The 17,712-nt window shown below is 38.5% G+C and overlaps 1 protein-coding gene across 2 annotated transcripts in view; it reads right to left on the bottom strand.

Annotated features, from left to right (window-relative positions):
- Positions 1-17,712, bottom strand: part of LOC129569321 (uncharacterized) — a 57,878-nt gene that overhangs the window by 2,097 nt on the left and 38,069 nt on the right. The window contains exons 2-5 of one of the 2 annotated variants that reach the window (XM_055448057.1): positions 11,012-11,087; positions 932-1,362; positions 603-734; positions 35-518 (exon numbers count right to left, since the gene is read on the bottom strand). In XM_055448057.1, the coding sequence (XP_055304032.1) occupies positions 35-518; positions 603-734; positions 932-1,273 (958 nt within the window). In that variant the 5' untranslated portion in view covers positions 1,274-1,362; positions 11,012-11,087. The remainder of the gene's footprint in view (positions 1-34; positions 519-602; positions 735-931; positions 1,363-11,011; positions 11,088-17,712) is intronic. The other variant, XM_055448067.1, reaches the window with a different exon arrangement.

Here is a 17,712-nt window from a genome sequence, read left to right as displayed (position 1 = left end):
ACGAAAATCGTTTTATCTCAAAGGCAAAACATACTTTCGCAGAAATTTTCACTGTATTGTCCAGTTGCTTCGCCGTGATCGATCAACGGTCTTTCTGCGTTCAAGTAAGTCGACGGTCCATCTGGAAGTGATCTGTGATCCAAATGATAGAGACGGCAATTGTATTGTGAGCCTTGTGGTTGTCCCATGAAGAGGTATGAACGGCATAAGAATTCCGATTCAATTTCACAAGCCAAGCGACAGGCTGGCTCTGATGTAACTTGCAACTCTTTATCCGTGTAGTAATGCAAACCGGCATACTGGGCGATTTTCTCATCGGCAACACCAATTCGAGGATTTTGGAAGACACGAGTATTCTTACAGGCTTGTGTTGGTTTCAAACACAAGTTCTCGAAGTAATCAGTTCCTTGGGCATCGACTAATTGCACAAATTGTCCAGTTGTTCGACGATCTGAATCGCTAAGCACACACTTCATGTTATTGTAATCATACTCAGCTGAACGGCACACGAAACGTTTCTAAAGTGAATACAAGGTGGGAAAAGAAGGAAAATTCGATTAATGGGCATGTCACACGAGATTGAAATCCACATGCAAACGAACCTCATTCAAACAGGCCGACAAACAAGCCTCCTTTGTACTGGTGTAAATCAATGCATTGTCCGCACCGCGAATTATTTTGTTTGGCACTCGCTCAAATGCCCATGGTCGCATGCAAATATTGTCACTTCGCAACTGTGAAACGAAAACAAATAAGATTGATGTTAAGTCGAGAAACCTTTTTTTCACTTCTTAAATTGACGTTTTTAAATTTTTGCAATGAAATATGACGAAAAAAATGATTTTTTTGATAATGAAGTTTTAATCCGAAATTGAAAGAGAAAATACAAAAAAAAACTCTAAATGGAAAGAGAATCCCTGGACTGCCTTACCTGTAATTTGACCATGTAGTACATGCTTGCAGAGCGTTGTGGCACAGCGCTTGGATTGTGGGCGCTCGAATCATTTTGCAATTGGCAAAGTGTTTCTTGTGCCGGTGTCAATGGATTCAATACGAAGCTGAAAGCGGCTGCCTGGCAATCTTGTTCTTCACGACACCAACCCTGGCACTCGTACAACGATAGATTCTTTACACTGTAGTACGTTTGGCCGGAGAAATCGAAATCGGTTAATTTTTCGAATGCCACTCGTCCGCTGGCCGTTGATATGACTATGCTTGTGAACACAAATAGGACTGTATACACTTGTAGTGACTGTAGCGACTTCATCTTCATGTCTTTTTTTAGATTTTTTTTTCTCAAGGTTTCTTGTATGAATTATTACTTTTTTCTGCACTTTATCTGACTTTAATTGTCAATTTAATCTGAAACGAGATAATAAGAGGATTGATAGTTGAAAAATCTTTCCCGGAATACGAATCGATGCATCTTACGAGTACTAAAGGAAATTTCGAGCGGTAAATCTACACGAACGGTAAATGCCTATGCCAAATCACATCACCAATTTCATTTTAATTGTTTCAACGGCGTAGATTGGCGCAGCGAAAACCGAAATTAAAGCAAAACCGCGTAAACATAACAATGGTAAAGTATGTACTTAATGGGCCAATTTATTTTAATATTCTTTCATTATTCATCATGCGGTCATCAGGTTCACGTAGGTTGGAAAGTTGGGTCGATTTTCATGCCAACGCACATTTTCAGCGCAGCGGCTCCAGGTGGTTCAGAGTATAAGTGATTCAATCAATTTGTTCTTTTGAGTAATTGACTTTGTTTATTCATGTAGTTTTTTTTCATTCTTCCGATTTCCAAGCAGAGAAAAAAAATTGTTGGTATTTCAGACGATCATAGCGATTCAATTAGAGCTTTGATTTGAGAATTTATCGAGAAAAAGAAATAACCAAATTACGTGGATAAAATTGAGAAACATACCAAATTACAATGGAAAGAATCAAGACAGCGAAAAATAAACAATACAACGCAACAATAAGACAGAATGCTACAGAACATTATGGCCTGTCGTCGGCGTCAGGTTCAAGGTAACAAAAGAAGTAAAACAGACAGATAGCAGAAGCCGCAGCATTGGGTTTCATTTTGGTCTTGTGTAATCCTACCCAATGTATGCCCACAAATCAATTTATTTCGCTCAAGGACGGTCGACTAATCGATTTACAAATGAAGCAAGTGGAAGACGTGGCCAGAACGATTCGTTTTCAATTCGAAACAAATCAATAATTGGCAATCAAACCACGAATAGTATAATGGAGAGAAAAACAGAGTGATTTTTCTTCGGCAAACAAACGACTTTATTTTCTCTGGTCACAGAAAATGAGATTGGTTCCAAAATGATTGTCGATCTTTTCCACCCAATCTATTCTACTTTTCATTTTTTCCAAAGTGAAGTTCAATGAAATTTTGGCGTCTACTGCCGTTGGCGTTGAAACAAACGTTTTTTTTTCTCTCTCTCTCTTTCCCATTTGGCTCAAGATGTTTCTAGAAAGAATTCCGATTTTATGGTAAAAAGTTTTATGTGTGACGCATCTGTCGAAATGTACTTGATCGGTAAAGTGTAAAGTATCGTAGATTCTTCATCCATTCAATGCAAAAGTGTACATAAAAATTCTTTTCTTCCCATTTGTGAATTGGCCCAGGTCTTGCACATAACCATAATAGCACTTGAAATAATAGCTCATAATTATCTCATGATTTAATTCAGATTGTGTTCCAAGCATTAGAACGCTGTAAATTATGCGCTAACGTTAACGTAGCGAGCCGACGTAATTCGATATGCGATTGTGTGTTGTAACTGAATGCCGTCGAGCGTCGTGAACTTTTGATGCTTGCAATTAACATCGGTGAAATCAATTAGCAAAGTCCTGGTTTAGACGAACCAAAGAACTTCTTTTGCCGCACGCTCCAACCAACCGATTCAATACACATTTACTGCATTTTCATGGCCATTACGTTGCTTTCTGCATTGTGCGGCGGAACATTCTTGCCACTCACGATGTTTCCGCAAAGGAAATGAAATTGAGCAAAAACAAACGACGCCTTCATCTGTTCAGCTGCACCACTAACAGGCAACAGCACTCCAACATGAGAATGATGGATGGCAGAGATTTGCTTTATGGCTTTTATATTTGCTTGCACTTTGATTTATGTAGCTGGCGTACGTTATGCTCAGAATGATTTTTGATTTTCACCTTGTCCGGCCTAAATGAGATTGCCGACTTTGCGTGGAAAAGTCTAAGGCGAGCGCACGATGCCAAGAGGGAGAGAGAGAGAAACGACACAAATAAAATTAATTCGTCGGGCTAATGATGAAAAATACGAATGATGCAAAGCATAAATCTTATTTCGCTCGCACATTCGTACGTTTTGTGCACACCCATAAAAAGAGTGCATTCTTTGCAAGAGTTTGATGTCGAGTGCAATGCTAAAATGGCCATAAAATAGCTTTAAAAAAAACAAGTTACAGCAACAAATTTCATGATATGAACTATAAAATATCTGCGGAATGTAATTAAACTTTTCAGATAAACGAATATTAAACTTGATGTTCACGCAGCGTGTCATGAAGACTTACTACACAATTTCGTGTGATGACAAACGGTCCACGATGAAAATGCAGCCAAACGGATACACTTCGTATTATTTGTAACTTCAATTCCAAGTTTTTTTGTGACGTTTACATGAGGTCGCCGGCGCACACACACCAGTTCACATTTTAAATGACTGTCATCAGATGTTTTGTCACGTAGTTGCGTTGGCAATGGCAAACGTGCGCGATTTAACTTTTCTGTGGACTGATAATAAAGCAGTAAAGTCTCCAACCGAAGCAGTATCATCACACCACTGGAAATTATTTAATCATTTTTTGGACGTAAAATGTGACACTTGCTCATTTCTTTGCAAACGACGCCATCAGTGACTAAGCGAACGCGCGAGTTTAGGACATAGGTGTCCAGAGAGGAACCGAAATTGTCCAAACAATTGAAACACAAATATTTGTTTTATTTCGAAAGTCACGCTGGTTCCGAACTGGGGATTTTGGGTTCGCCCTTTTATACCATATTTGGGTACTATTGAAAAATTTTAATGGATTTTTAAAAAGATGACTTTGGAAGCCTTTTTAGTTAGGTGAGTGAGAGCTTGTTGATGGTTGATTTTTGAGGTATGCTTCGAGTGCACTGGTCGATATTGGTGGCATTTTGATTATTGACTTTGTTGGTTTTTTTGTTTGTGCGATGGAGTTTGCAGCTTTTTTTAAGTATAGCTCTCGAATTTGTTTTGCCACGTTAACTTGTATTGTATTCTTCTGATGGTGTTGATAATGTGTATATTCTTCTAGCTCTTCTAAGATCGCTAACGGGTTTTTATACCCATTTAGTTTGATCATCGGGGCTGGCATTGTGAATTTTTCCTCGATGAGCCATTCTTCATAGAGACGATGGATTAGTTTTGTATAGTCGCGTGTCATCCCTTCGTCCTCTTTTCGGTTTCTTTTTTTTTAATCCTTTCGTATGTTACTTCTGGAGTCGTTTGAATATAGATAATAAGGTCGATGTCAATAAGCGTATGATGGACGGCGAATTCGAAGATTTTGTTAAGCATTTCGAAGTTTACTTCATCAATATTTTTCAGGTGACGATGGACTTCAGCGAAGCAATATCTTGTGGAAAATATGGATCGTTCCATTATTTTTACTGGGACCGGAGACTCTTGGATGTGGTTTTCTGCCATTGTGATTATCGCAAACATTTGAAATGTGCTCGCCCATTTTTTGGGATCGGAATTGACCAGATCCAAAAGATTTGAACTTTGTATGTTCGTCCATTGCTGGAGCGATTCTTGCATTGTCCGTATATTGAAATTTCCCAGGTACTTGAGGTGTCTTATCAACGTGGTTTTGCCAGCACCAATATTGCCCTCGATCACAGTCGTTGATTTTCTTCGTTGGCCCAACAACCCTTTGATGTTGTTGAGGTAGGCGAGTGTCCTCTTCATTCTTGGTTTCGGGGAATTTTCACTGATCTCATTATTGCCAATGAGGATTTCTTCCCCATCGTTCTTTGGATGAGTATTGGAGGAACTGTTATACTCTTCTTCGGCTTTTGAAGCATTTTGCGGTGAACACTGGTTGGTTTGTGTTGCCTTACGGGCTCTCAGCGACTTCAATTGGCGGTAAGTTTGTGGTATTCTACAGACTCGAGGTGACTTTGATGTGGATTTTCGTTTAGTATGGCATCTTTTAGATTGAGAGCCTCCCATTTGAGTGTCTATCCATGGATTGCTCCTTTCGCAATTGATTGATGCCTCATTTTGAATATTTGGATTGTTTTGGGCTGTCCAACTGTCGTCAGAGGGCTGGTTCAGTTCCATGATAGGTTTTTCAAGGAATTTCCATGTGACCTGGATTTATTTGATTGACTTTTTTGAATTAGAGCTTAAAATTTTTTAGCAACGGATTGAACTGCTGGACTCTCCAGTTACGGATGAAATATTACACAAACGCAAATTTTCATCACGCAAAATTGAAACGCAAATTTTTCTTCTGTTCAGAAGTTTATTGCGTGCAGGTTCTTTGAGAATTGAGGCTTTTAGTTTCTTCACTCACCCTTTTATACCCTTTATGAGTTTGACAAATTATTTTAAAATAGTTGTGATCAGACATGACAAGTTCCTTACATCTAAGTTGGATTTTTATTTGATAAAATAATTCTGCGAAATCGATTTCAATAGTCTTTGTGCCATATGTCTTCCTCATGTACATATTTGCTGTCATTCACTTTGGCCTCCTCATATCTTGCTGTTTGTATTCGCCTATTCATATCTCGCATCCTCAGTTCTCGCGGTACCCCATCTCATTCGCGCGCGGTGCACCCGTGCACAACACACTACTGCCAAGACATTTATTTCGTTTGCCATTTGGAATGATGCAATTTTATCTATGTGACAAGCTGAGAAAGAATACGACACGTAAAATGTAATTATGACTGGTTTCTTGGTCGCATTTTGCGTTGCAGCGAGCAAAAGTTGCCATAATTCATCATTTCCATTTGATATTGCATTTGTTCTGATGCTGACTTCTTTCTCTGTGTCTCGTGAAATGTGAAATGAAATTGCATTCCAGCGTTTCTCTGTCACAAATTAAACCGAAACATTTTTGCTGTTGACTGTATTTTGTGATAGATTCTCAATTTGTATTCTGTTTTGTATTGCCAGCATTTTTTTGCTGCTGTTATTGTGCGAGACGTCGCTTGTCAGGGATACCATCGAAATGCAATTTTGTTCGTTGCACTCGTCATATTATGTCCATTTGGTGTCATCAACTCGCTCGTTTCAAGTCTCAGCACAACAATAAATGCACACACACTCTGTCTCTCCCTGTTGCCACATTAAACTCATTGCTCCGACGGGTATAATAATAATGAATGATTTCGGTTGTAATGGGAACTTGTGTCTCTTGCACAGAAAACATTTCCATCCAAATGCTTCATGAAATTCAAATATTTATACGAAACATTTTGTTGAAACTAATAAGTGTCATCACCATCAAAATGAAACACTTTGCCATTTATTCCGTTGCCGCCAGATAAAAGAACTTTTCTGCTATTAAAGGCAGGGACGAATGATGGAGAGAAAAGAATGCACGAGCACAAAGAAATGTGAATCAGTGGAAAAATGTGACTCGGTGTATGGTTAACTAAGTTTGAGACCAATTGCAATGAATGTTATTAGCTGAAGTCATTAAAAATGTGGTGTAATTAAAATTTCTGTACGTCGTTCGCGGATGATGCATCTAACAGTAGCTCAATCTCGCCGAATGTATAACACACAGCGGCGGCGGCGGAAATTTCAAAGCAGCCAATAACGTACGAAATGAATTAGCACCGGGGAATAAAAAAGGAGAATAAAAATCAGTTTGAATTTTTCCATGTGAAGGTATCTCGCAGGGAGAAACATTCCATTGAAGTACATCCGAAGATATTTTGCTTTACAGCAAAGGTGGTACTGCCTCAATTACTTGTTGCAAATTGATTGTGCACCAAAAAATAGTGTGAACTGCAATTTGGTGTGCGGCAATGGGTCGATGCAATCAACGGGGCGAGAAAGAGTGAGTCAGTCGTGTGACCAAAGAGAATAAACTCTCGACACTTTTGTTGAAAACTGCGAACAACTGGCCGATTTGTAATAGTTAAAGACTACGATGAAAACGCTTGCTTGGATGGTCGCCGAGTAATCGGTGGTGTGTTAGTGTGTTTGTGTTGGTAATGGCAGAAAGATGGTGTAATTTTAATTGAATGTAATAAAATAATTATAAGCGTCGGTTTTGGAATCAATTGAGAATGGGGACTTAATTGAGAATCCGCACGCAGCAACGAACCACTTGCGAATTCCATGCACAATGTTTATATATATTAAGTTGTTGGTCTCTCTTTCTTTCACTTTTCATAATTATTCCAATATTCTTGTTTCGCTTTCATACCCTGTTTCACCATCCTCTTTGCTGCACGTCAATCGATTTCTAACTCGCGGCCGGCAGCGCACACTGAATGACATTCGCGTTCAAATTAGTTCGAGGTATTCGTCGACAGGGCTATTTATAGTTTTACTTCGTTATCCTATTTTGTTTTTCATGGCAGATGAGTCTAAAAGCTGACTTTTCTTTCGGTCATTGTGCGCGCACATCATTCTCACCATCTAAGTGGCTCATAAAAAGTGGTCAGAATGAATCTATCTGGATATGAAAACGAGCACAGAAGACATAAGACGTGCAAAAAAAGAGACGCAGACAACTCACACAGCACAAAATTGTGAACGATTTTTTGTACCCGCATTATAGACACCAATGCAATTGGAAGACATGCGGTCAGTTGAGAACAAAACGCAGACAAAACTCAGCAACAAATAAAAAAAAAACCAACCAAGAGTGAGTGAGTGTATAATGAGGCAAAATTGCAGATAATTCCGATGCAAATCCGAGGTTTGCACTTGAAATTGCAAATGATGGAAAAAAAACGAAGAAGAAAAATGGTGGAAAAGAGGCCAAGACGCCGATTGGAACGAATCATGTATGTAGCTCGATTCTTTTTTTTCTTTCCCTATATCTATATCGTGCAAATATGCCAGATAAGTGTGCCCAAACGTCGTCCGACAGACACTCAATAATGAATTATTGGCCATCGCGCTCTTCATGTACGCCGTTTCAATGGTTGCGCGCTCATGCTATGCATTCGCCCTGTGAATGTGTAACACATGCAAATTGGATGCATTGTTCGAAAGTCCCTGTCTCTCTTTCTCTCTATCTGTAAAAGTTTGAAGTGTTCTTTTCATTGCCATTGCCATTTCCATTCAGATTAGCCTCATTATTGGTTTTGTGAATTTTGATAAGCATCACGGGCAATTTACATCGGTATCGCCCATTGTGCTGTGCTCTCTATCCAAAATGCTTGGCCATTTGATTTACAACCAGCGAATTGAATGCACAAAGACAGTCACAGACCGCTGTTATTTTGCCCACATTGGAATGGAGAAGAACACATACACAACAAATTTTTCACAGTTCGATTTACGTAATTTAGTGTCAAAATGTGTCCGTTTTTCAAACTTATGCACCATTCAACGGTTATTTATGGGTACGAATTCTTTTATTAGACGATAAAGAGTTTCGTTTGGAAATTGTTCTGTATTCAATTGAGGTTTTCCCAGAATAAATTGTTCTCGGTTCGTGAGTCAGTGATCGCATCCAGTGTCACATCCACTACTGTGGTGGCAAATAACAAATTTTTCATCATCTTCTCTCTCTCTCTCTCTCTCCCTCTCTCTCACTCGTTACTTTGAGAGCGAATAAAAGTGTTTTTGTCCACAAAAAGTATGGACAAGGACAAAGAAAGAAACGGAGATAGAAAGAAAAATTCTAGTGAATTTCCATCATGTTAAAATGCATTGGTTGCTGCCGTTGAAAAAAAAAAACACATGAACTAAAATAAATAGAATTAGGTATTGCTGTTGCCATTGCAAGCAGACCATTTTTATGTTTCTATGTTGGAAATGTCTTCATCTTTCGTTCATTCGTACGTTTGGTTGTTTGTTCGTTTCTTATGGTGTGTCGCATAAATTTTCCGTTTGTTGTATGCATCCAAAAGAGGCAAATAAGAATTTTCTTGTTCTACGTGCCTAGTGTTTCGATGGTTTTTTTTTTCGTTTCCGTTTCTTCTGCGGATGCTCTGTGGAAAGATGGATAGCGCGAGCATATAAGGGAACAAAAAGTAAAATTAATATTTTATTAGTGATTCGTTGACTATAAATCTATCACTTAAAAGTTATTCGGAGATGTGGCTCACATCACATCTGACATTGTTCATTGTTTTCCATTGCAGGCGAAAAAAGCGCAAATAAATAAAAATGAAAATGTGTATATTCATCCATCGGCTGTGCAGCAAAGTGTGTGTGGTGTGTGTTATCCAGTGGAATGAAATTGAAAAAAAAGACAGACTGGGTAAAAGGGAAGCGTGATGCAAGAGTCAAATGTGAAAAAAAACCTCGCAAATAAATAACTGGTTACAACTGCGGGTGAATGACAAAAGCAGCTTATCGCCACCATTCCGGACTCGAATTGCTAACACATTCAGTGTGTTTTCTTTTTCATTGGAATTCAGTGTTCCTGATTCACAACGGCGTACGACAATTTCCAACCGAACAGCACACACAAAATCGGGCACAATGTGCTTATTCCATTGCATTTCTCCGCTGGTACGTTTTTGTGTATTCCTCTCTTTTGCAACTCTTTTGCGATTTGAATTCATTCTTTCGTGTGTGTATGTATGACCACCTCAAAACTAAACAAAAAAAACTCACAGTCGCTTTCGTTTTATTCACTCGTCGCGCGCGTTTTTTCCCCTCTTTTTCCAATACATTAATCTTCCTTTCTTTTTGTGCGAGGGAAAAATCATGAGTTATAGATGCAAAGATAACCATTGACATTGCTATTAGTTTTTAGCCATTTATTCGATGGCATCTTCGGGCGCTCTCGCCCGGCTTTCATCCCAACGAATGCAATAGAAAAGTTCTCTCCCATGTTTTGCTCTACGCGCGCGCGCATTTGTGTTTGTGTGAGAGACTATATTGCGGCGAATGATCCCGAGAAATGGTCGATTTATAAACGAAGTGAAATAGAATGAAATTTATGATTATTGCTGGGTGTTATGGGTACAGTTTTTGTATCTGTTGCTGCAAAATGTGCAAAGATGGAAAATTCATCTGCAATCTGCCTTGTGCAAGTACCCGCTGCTTTTCCACGACAAACCAAGCATCAAGAACATCAAAAACAGTTTGAGCAGTGGCGGTGGTCGCTTGACGATATGATATTGTTGAGTGGAAAAAGTGTATGTTTTATTATTGCGTTAGTTCATACAGATGGAACTAGAAGAGAAAAGCTATTATAAACTTTTCTTTTCTCTTCCCCGAAAAAAAGTTAAGCCACCAAGAAACTGTTTCAAACATTTTACAAGCACTTTCTGGATTGAGTCGTAATTCATGCGATTTTCCCATCAAACTGATATATTGGCATCCAAATGACTTGTCGATGTGGATACAGGGATTTTGATGGAATTGATTGTGAATAGTGTGTTGTTCGAATAAATTGAAGCAAAGTCAAAAAGGTTTACAACGCACGCATTACATTCCGAAATCTCACTCGCAACACCGATTTGAATTGGCGGAGGGCGACGATGGGGGAGCGTAACGCTGTAGATAAATACTGTGTCGAAGACTTTAAGGTTAAAATTACAATACATATGGTATCAATTTCAAATTTATCGACGCTTTTCGTTCAGACTTCGCATCCAATAAATCTCATATAAGTTACATGACCTTCGTAAGGCAACTAACCCATCGATTGAACTAACCGTCTACACATATGGTGATGCTTTGCGTCAGCTTCTAGCTCTCACACTCACACACTCACACACGTATATGACTTTTCAGATGATTCGCAACTTCTTTGCTTACCACAATGCTGCTGTTGCTGTTGCTAGGAAAATGATCTCTGGCTCATTTACGGTAATAGTTTCATAGCCCGTTCCGACTAAAATGGTGAAAGAAAAAACGGACCGCATGAAAACAAGAACATAAAATTTTATGTTATGGCCGAAGCAGCAAAAAAATAAAAACACGAAAAAAAGCACAAACGACTTGTCACTTTCAAAAAAGACGGCTTATAAATTTTATTGGAAAATAATTTTTTATTTGCATTTCTTCGATCAATAGAAACATTTGTTTTCTTCGCATATGTGATGCTTTTTGTTTGCTGGGTTCTCTTTCCTTTTCAGCGCTGCCAACTTTGCCGCAGCTCTTTGTTTTTTTTTGCGAAAACGGTTTTTTTTCAATCTTTTTTCTTTTCTCTTTATTCCGGCCCATTTACGATCAATATATGAACATGAGAGTACAAACGAACCAAATAGGAAAAGACGCTAATTTCCAACATTGCAGAAATTACTTGTACGATATCATAGACTGATTTATGACTGGTAGGTAAACTGTAAACAAAAAAACAACAGAATAGAACACACGAAACGTTCTGACAAGCGAATGCAGTTTTGTTGGGCCATTTCGTGTACTGAAGAGACAGAACAAAGAAGCGCGCACGCTCTCTTCTCTCGCGTTCTCAAACTCAACGTTATTCCCATAATTCAAAAAGAAAAGAAGATAGGCAGAAAAAAAACAATAAGATTGCACAGGCACACAGAAACAAATAATGGGAAGAAACACCGTTATTTTCCTGATTGTTTCGGGGAGCGCCCAAATGAATGGACCAAACGGAAAAGTTGTAAATTGATGTTGTTTATACTCGGAAATTGGAAACATACAAGCACACAAACACATGCCAAACCAGAGAGCCATTCATTGTTGCATTTAACCTTGACATGGGTCAGCGTCAAGAACGTGAATGATGATGATAATTCGCCAGTCCTTTTGACACAATTAACATAAAATGCCGTTGTTATTCGTTTCCACCGAACTATTATTTTACAACAATTCCGAAACCGATTCCGTTCTTTTTCGAAACCGTTTTGCATCATTTTCCTGCCAATTAAAATGCTCAACTATCATGTTCTATGATAGATGATTTCATGGTAAATTGCCACAATTATCGTGAGCAGCTGAAAATGTAACAAGTTTTTTGGATAATCATATGTGATCACATATAGGTGTGTTTCACTTTGTATTCACCGTGCTCAATTGAAGATGTCAGCATTTTTCTTGTGAAAATTTCCGCCTCCAGTCGAGAATTCAAATGTCTTTTGCACATTCTTAGCACATTTGCTTAGAAATATTGATTGCGATTGATGTTGTTCATTAATAGCAACCGCATTTTCAGGCCGGATTTTATAATTGCCCATTGGCACACGACGGTCACCAATCCATTTCCTTTTTTTCTACTTTGTATTGAGCACACTCTAATGAGCGTCTGTTGAGCATCAATTGAGGCTATGCCACAATCAATGTCATTGGTATCCTCCGCTCATCAAACTCTTCGGTTGAAATGATAAATGTTTTCCCTTCATTTCAATGTGAAGCTCCATAAATTTGTGTTGCGTGTTTTTATCGGTTTGGATTGATTGAATCCAGCGAATTTAACGAAACACCACTGAACCAGTGTGAGTTTGAGTGTGTTTGGTTGAAAATGTCACGTTCTTCTAAACAGCACGGATCTCTTAATTTAATTAAAGCAATGCCGCAGGCACAAATTACTTTTTCATCAGAAAGTGTTTCCTTTAAAAGGAGCTCAAATGAATACGTACTTGTATATCCATTTGACAATGGCACACTTGTATTACATCACGGCAACATTTTCTTTGGAGAATTCCTCTTTCTCTTTTTTGCTCGAGCTCACTCACTTGCTCACTTGCTTAAGCGCGCGCACTTACTTACAACTTTTCTACGGCACATCGCCAACTTTCTTGTGGCATTCAACATTCAACAACTTTATGTTTCGAATTCAATCTCCTTTGGGAGTACATTGTCGTTGACGCTGTACTTTTATGAAAATAGAATGCGATAAAATCACATACAGTATACGAATCGAATAAATGAACGAAAAAAAATGTGAGCGAACGCTCCAAAAATGAAATGCCAAATCTATATTTGTTGCAGGAGCAGAGAGTTGTTTGGAGGAAAATGGCATTGGATTGTCGCGCATTAGCACGCATCGAAGCGACAACCTTGAACTTGTCCTCATCATTGTTGATTGAATACTCACACGCGCCTCCACTTCTGCTGAATTGTGTAATGAATTGGAATATGTGTAAGAAAAATCGCGTCCGTCACTCGACGTTTTTTTTTCATCGTTGTCATTGCAATGCATGCCATCTTGGCGAAGGGATTCGTGCAACGAATAAACTGGTTTTCCTTTATTGTAGCAGCAAAATAAATGACGACTAATAACTATTTTTTCTAGCTGTGGTTAGCATCCATTATTATACAACAAATCAACATGAATAAATTCCAGTTCTATATTTAGAACGACGAATAGAAGTGGTCTCTGGTACGGTTTATTTATTGGTTCGAGTGGATCGGATCGGTGATCGGATGCGCTTGCATATTTTAATTTATTGATACCGCCGAGGGCATTGTTCGATTGAGTTGGCAACATCATCCCATGTTTACCCAACTACCGTCGCTCGAGCTTCTGTTTGGACAAAAATCTATGTGTATTGATTACGGTACAGACACCGGTTGACATTATCACCACAACGTATTGTATACCGACTGGTATATGGCTTATCTGGTTTCAATATCTAATCTCTTTCGCTCCCGACCAATTTGCTTTCCATTCGAATCGCTCGTACGCAAATGGGTGCAAGCACTCGAACAAAAACGGTCTGGGAAGAAGATATAATTTAGACGAAAGATATGAAATTTCCATTCGATGCAAATGTCTTATTTTTTGTGCTATTTATTCGAGAGCGACTATATGTTTGCACGGCACCTATTTAGCCTGCGATACCGATTCGTATCTTTACGTGTCCCATATGTGTGTGTGTGCGTTTGTTTTTTTTTCTCTCTCACCTTCTTGTCTCTTTTACAGCTAACGAAAAACTGCAACTGAAGCATAAGCCATTTGATTTGTTATGTTATTGCCGTTGTTATCGTTAACCGCAAATATAAAGAAGACCCATATAAGACGAATTCATGTGCGGCGTGCGCTCGATGCATTTAAGCACAATCAAACCACTACCGTTAGTTCTGTATATATGTTGTGTGTGTGTGCGTTCACTAGCGGTATATGCATGGAAAATCGCATACAAACACATATATAATTTACTCTCTTGCCTCATTGGTGTAATCATTATCTCTTCGGTTTTTTTTTATTCGTACGTTTTGCATTGGCATTGTTTTGATACTCCGTTTGAAACGGCATCAACCACACATAGATGTATAAAAAAAATGGAAGAAGATAAGTGTATCCGAAAAACCGCTGCGCCATGAACTCTTGTTCACTGTTTATTTCCCATTAAATATGAGAAAAAAAACGAACACACACACACACACACTCCGTTTCCGTGTGCCAGAGACGATAAAAAAATAACAAGTTAATGAACACCATGAACTTTAATAATCAAATAAGATGACATCAATACCGCTCATGAGTACAACATTCTAATTTTTTTTCTGTTCGGTTTGTTTCATTCATGAGTTCCACTCGTAGAAGGCAAAAAAATGCACGCAATGCAACCGCGTTTGAACTGAACTCTGTCTGAACTCAATCAATTTAATGGACCGCCGATTTTCTGTTCCATTCTTTTGCACACATGCAACCAAAGCGAAATATAGAAGAATCCGAAAATGACTAGGTATGCAATAACAGCAGCTTTTGTGGCCCAATCAACTCATATTGACTGCTGCAGCGGCTGCAACTGTTTGCGCCTGTAACAATGTAACCGATGTTTTGCATCGCCAATCATTTCTGTCGAAAAGTGGCAGCCTATAATTTTTGGCATATACTACTCGATGTGGCCCCAAAAAAGTGAACTTCTGCATAAATTGACCCATATTTTGAACTTGGCGCATTTCAATACCACCAATAATTCCGCATTCTATTCATCGATCGACCGCATTTCACTCATGAATTACACACAGCGCGCACAGCCTACAAACAAAATCTAAAGCGAATGCAACACGAGAAAGCTTCGCGAAGAAGCAGAAGAATAAAACAACAACAACAACAATGCAAAAACCAATTTACTGTCAAACCACATTGCATTTAACGGAATTTCAGTCTGGTTTCCTTCATGCCATTTCATTTCGTGTCGTGTCGTGTTATTTTCTTTGCCATCTCGCAAAGCTTTACGCATATAGCCGTAAAAGCAAACTGCATGGAAAAGAACGAATAAACATTTTCTCGTTTAAGCGTCTGCATCGATCCGATGCTTTGTGTAATACGTTAGATTTCGTTTCAAGAAGGTATTATTTTCATTAAACAATTTTTTCCCCGTCTTCGATTGGCTTTCGAAACAATAATCCACAAAGCCTGAAGCTTGTTTGGTATATTGATGTTTTTTTTTGCATCTCGTTTCTCGAATCAACGCTTTTGCATGCCCATTGCCTAAGCATACAATTTTGACTTTTGTGTGCCAATGGTCGCACGAGTTGGTCATACAAGTTTTTCTGTTTGTTTGTTGGTTAGTTGATTTGTCTGCTTGTTTGCGGCTGAACGACACAAAATACCACACTGAATTATCCGCATCGTTTTTATTCCCAATCACAATTTGATGTAATATAATTAGAATAATATTTATTATTATTGAATGTGGCACATGGCACAATGTTGTTTGGCTCGTGATGGCTTTGGTCCGCAACGAGCGCCAATTGATTCATGCTGCACAACTTTGTACATATATACCTATGTGCACGACGCGTTTATGATGTCACCTACTTTTAGCCGCTGCGTAACATTGACACACCGTGTCATGAACTTGATCGTTTGCTGTGCAGCTCCAATAATTTCTTCATTGATTTTTCTGTTCGTTCAGACGCTTTGTTCGCTGAGTTTCAAAAGTGGAATGGATTTATTTGTAATACTTTCTATATGCTGATGGAGTCAGTCATCGAGGCATGTCTTCATTTTGGAGTCGAGAATGTTTCAGAACATTTTTCATTTCTGAAATATTTCACACACATTTATACAAGTTGAGCGAATACCGCGTACACAGAAGCTTGTAACCAGAATAATCCATAAATTAATTTATAACACATCATTTTTTTTCTTCTGTGTTAACTACATTGAAGACGCGATGTTCTTGATGCTCGACCCAGCTAATTGCAACGCAAATTCATACACAACAGAGAAAACAATGTAATTAATTTTTACTTCGTCTACAAGGTGCTAAAGTAATCGAGGCCATTTCACTTTAACTGTGAGCAACCAGAGCAACCAACTTGCGTCGCATTCTTTTTTTTCACTATTCGACTGTCATTTAGGCGTTTTCCCATACATGAAATAGAGAATTTCACGAGGGTTAGGCGAGTCAAAGTCGAGTTTGTGCTGGCGATTGAAAGACGAACGGTGGAAAAAATGGTGTAGCGAAAATGCAGAAGTGATGAAACAAAAAATGAAAACGGCAATAAAATGAATGAAAACTGAATTTCCAAAGAGATTTTTTTCCTTCTCTAGAATAAACGCACATGAGCACGAAACGTCTAAATTCTTGCATGCAATGCATCAAATAGCTTTGGCATCGTTCGTCGAGGCTTGATTGCATAGTTTCTCACATGCTGAAGCCAACGAACAATTATCGAAATTTTTCCGAGTCGAGATTTTTGACGCTTCCAAAGAAATACGATTGTATTTGGGAAATTCGCTAAATTCGTCTTTTTCTTCGGCATTAATCACAATTAGTCGGATTTAAACGAAATGTGTTCTACAAAACAAACAATTGTGTAAATTGATGAACAGCAACAACAAATAAAAATAATCAGACTACTGATCCAATTTCGAAATCCGTTTATAGAATGAAGAAGAAGAAGAAAAAAAACTTCGCAAAGTGCTTGCATTCGATTCTGCCTGTAATTAATTAAATTCATTCTCTGTCCAATCGAAAAATCCGAGTAGCGGCTACATAACAAAACCCAATTGAAAAAAAAAGAAATGTAACTGTTCAACGAAAACGAACACTCGTTCGCTAGCTCAAACAAAACAATGCAAAAAGAAAACGTTGAAATTAACACAAAATCAACACATGCACAGGCCCACCGAGACCGAATCGATTCGATAGATCCATCTAAATGGTGTCAATTCCAGAATTGCCGACAAACACACTCGAAATGGAATCGATTCAAAACAATTGAATTTTTCATCGATTAGAGCGACAGAACGATGCTTTGCAAGCGCCGTTTGAAATTGGAAAATTCTTGCAGTTTATATACGGAGCGAAAATTGGGAGGTATCGTCGTCGACTTTTCTTTCGCGAAATTTAATTAAGTCTATGTAAATATGCTCAGCAACAAGTATTACGTATATTTTGGACGCATTCGAAGCAGCAAGAAATTGAGAGAGAGAGAGAGCGCGAAAAAAGAAAACCGTTCACGCTAATAAAATATTTGCGTTTGCTTTCTTTCATTCTTTCCCTCAATTGTGCTGTGCATCGTTGGATTTTCAATTTCGGTTGTGCACCGTTTTCTGTTCGGTTCATCCGACAAAATGAAAATAG

The sequence above is a fragment of the Sitodiplosis mosellana genome, unplaced genomic scaffold (genome assembly GCF_009176505.1).
Source record: "Sitodiplosis mosellana isolate CC-2019 unplaced genomic scaffold, AAFC_SMos_1.0 Smas_scaffold_1, whole genome shotgun sequence".
NCBI classification, from domain to species: Eukaryota; Metazoa; Arthropoda; class Insecta; order Diptera; family Cecidomyiidae; genus Sitodiplosis; species Sitodiplosis mosellana.
This window is presented reverse-complemented; position numbering and strand designations above follow the sequence as displayed.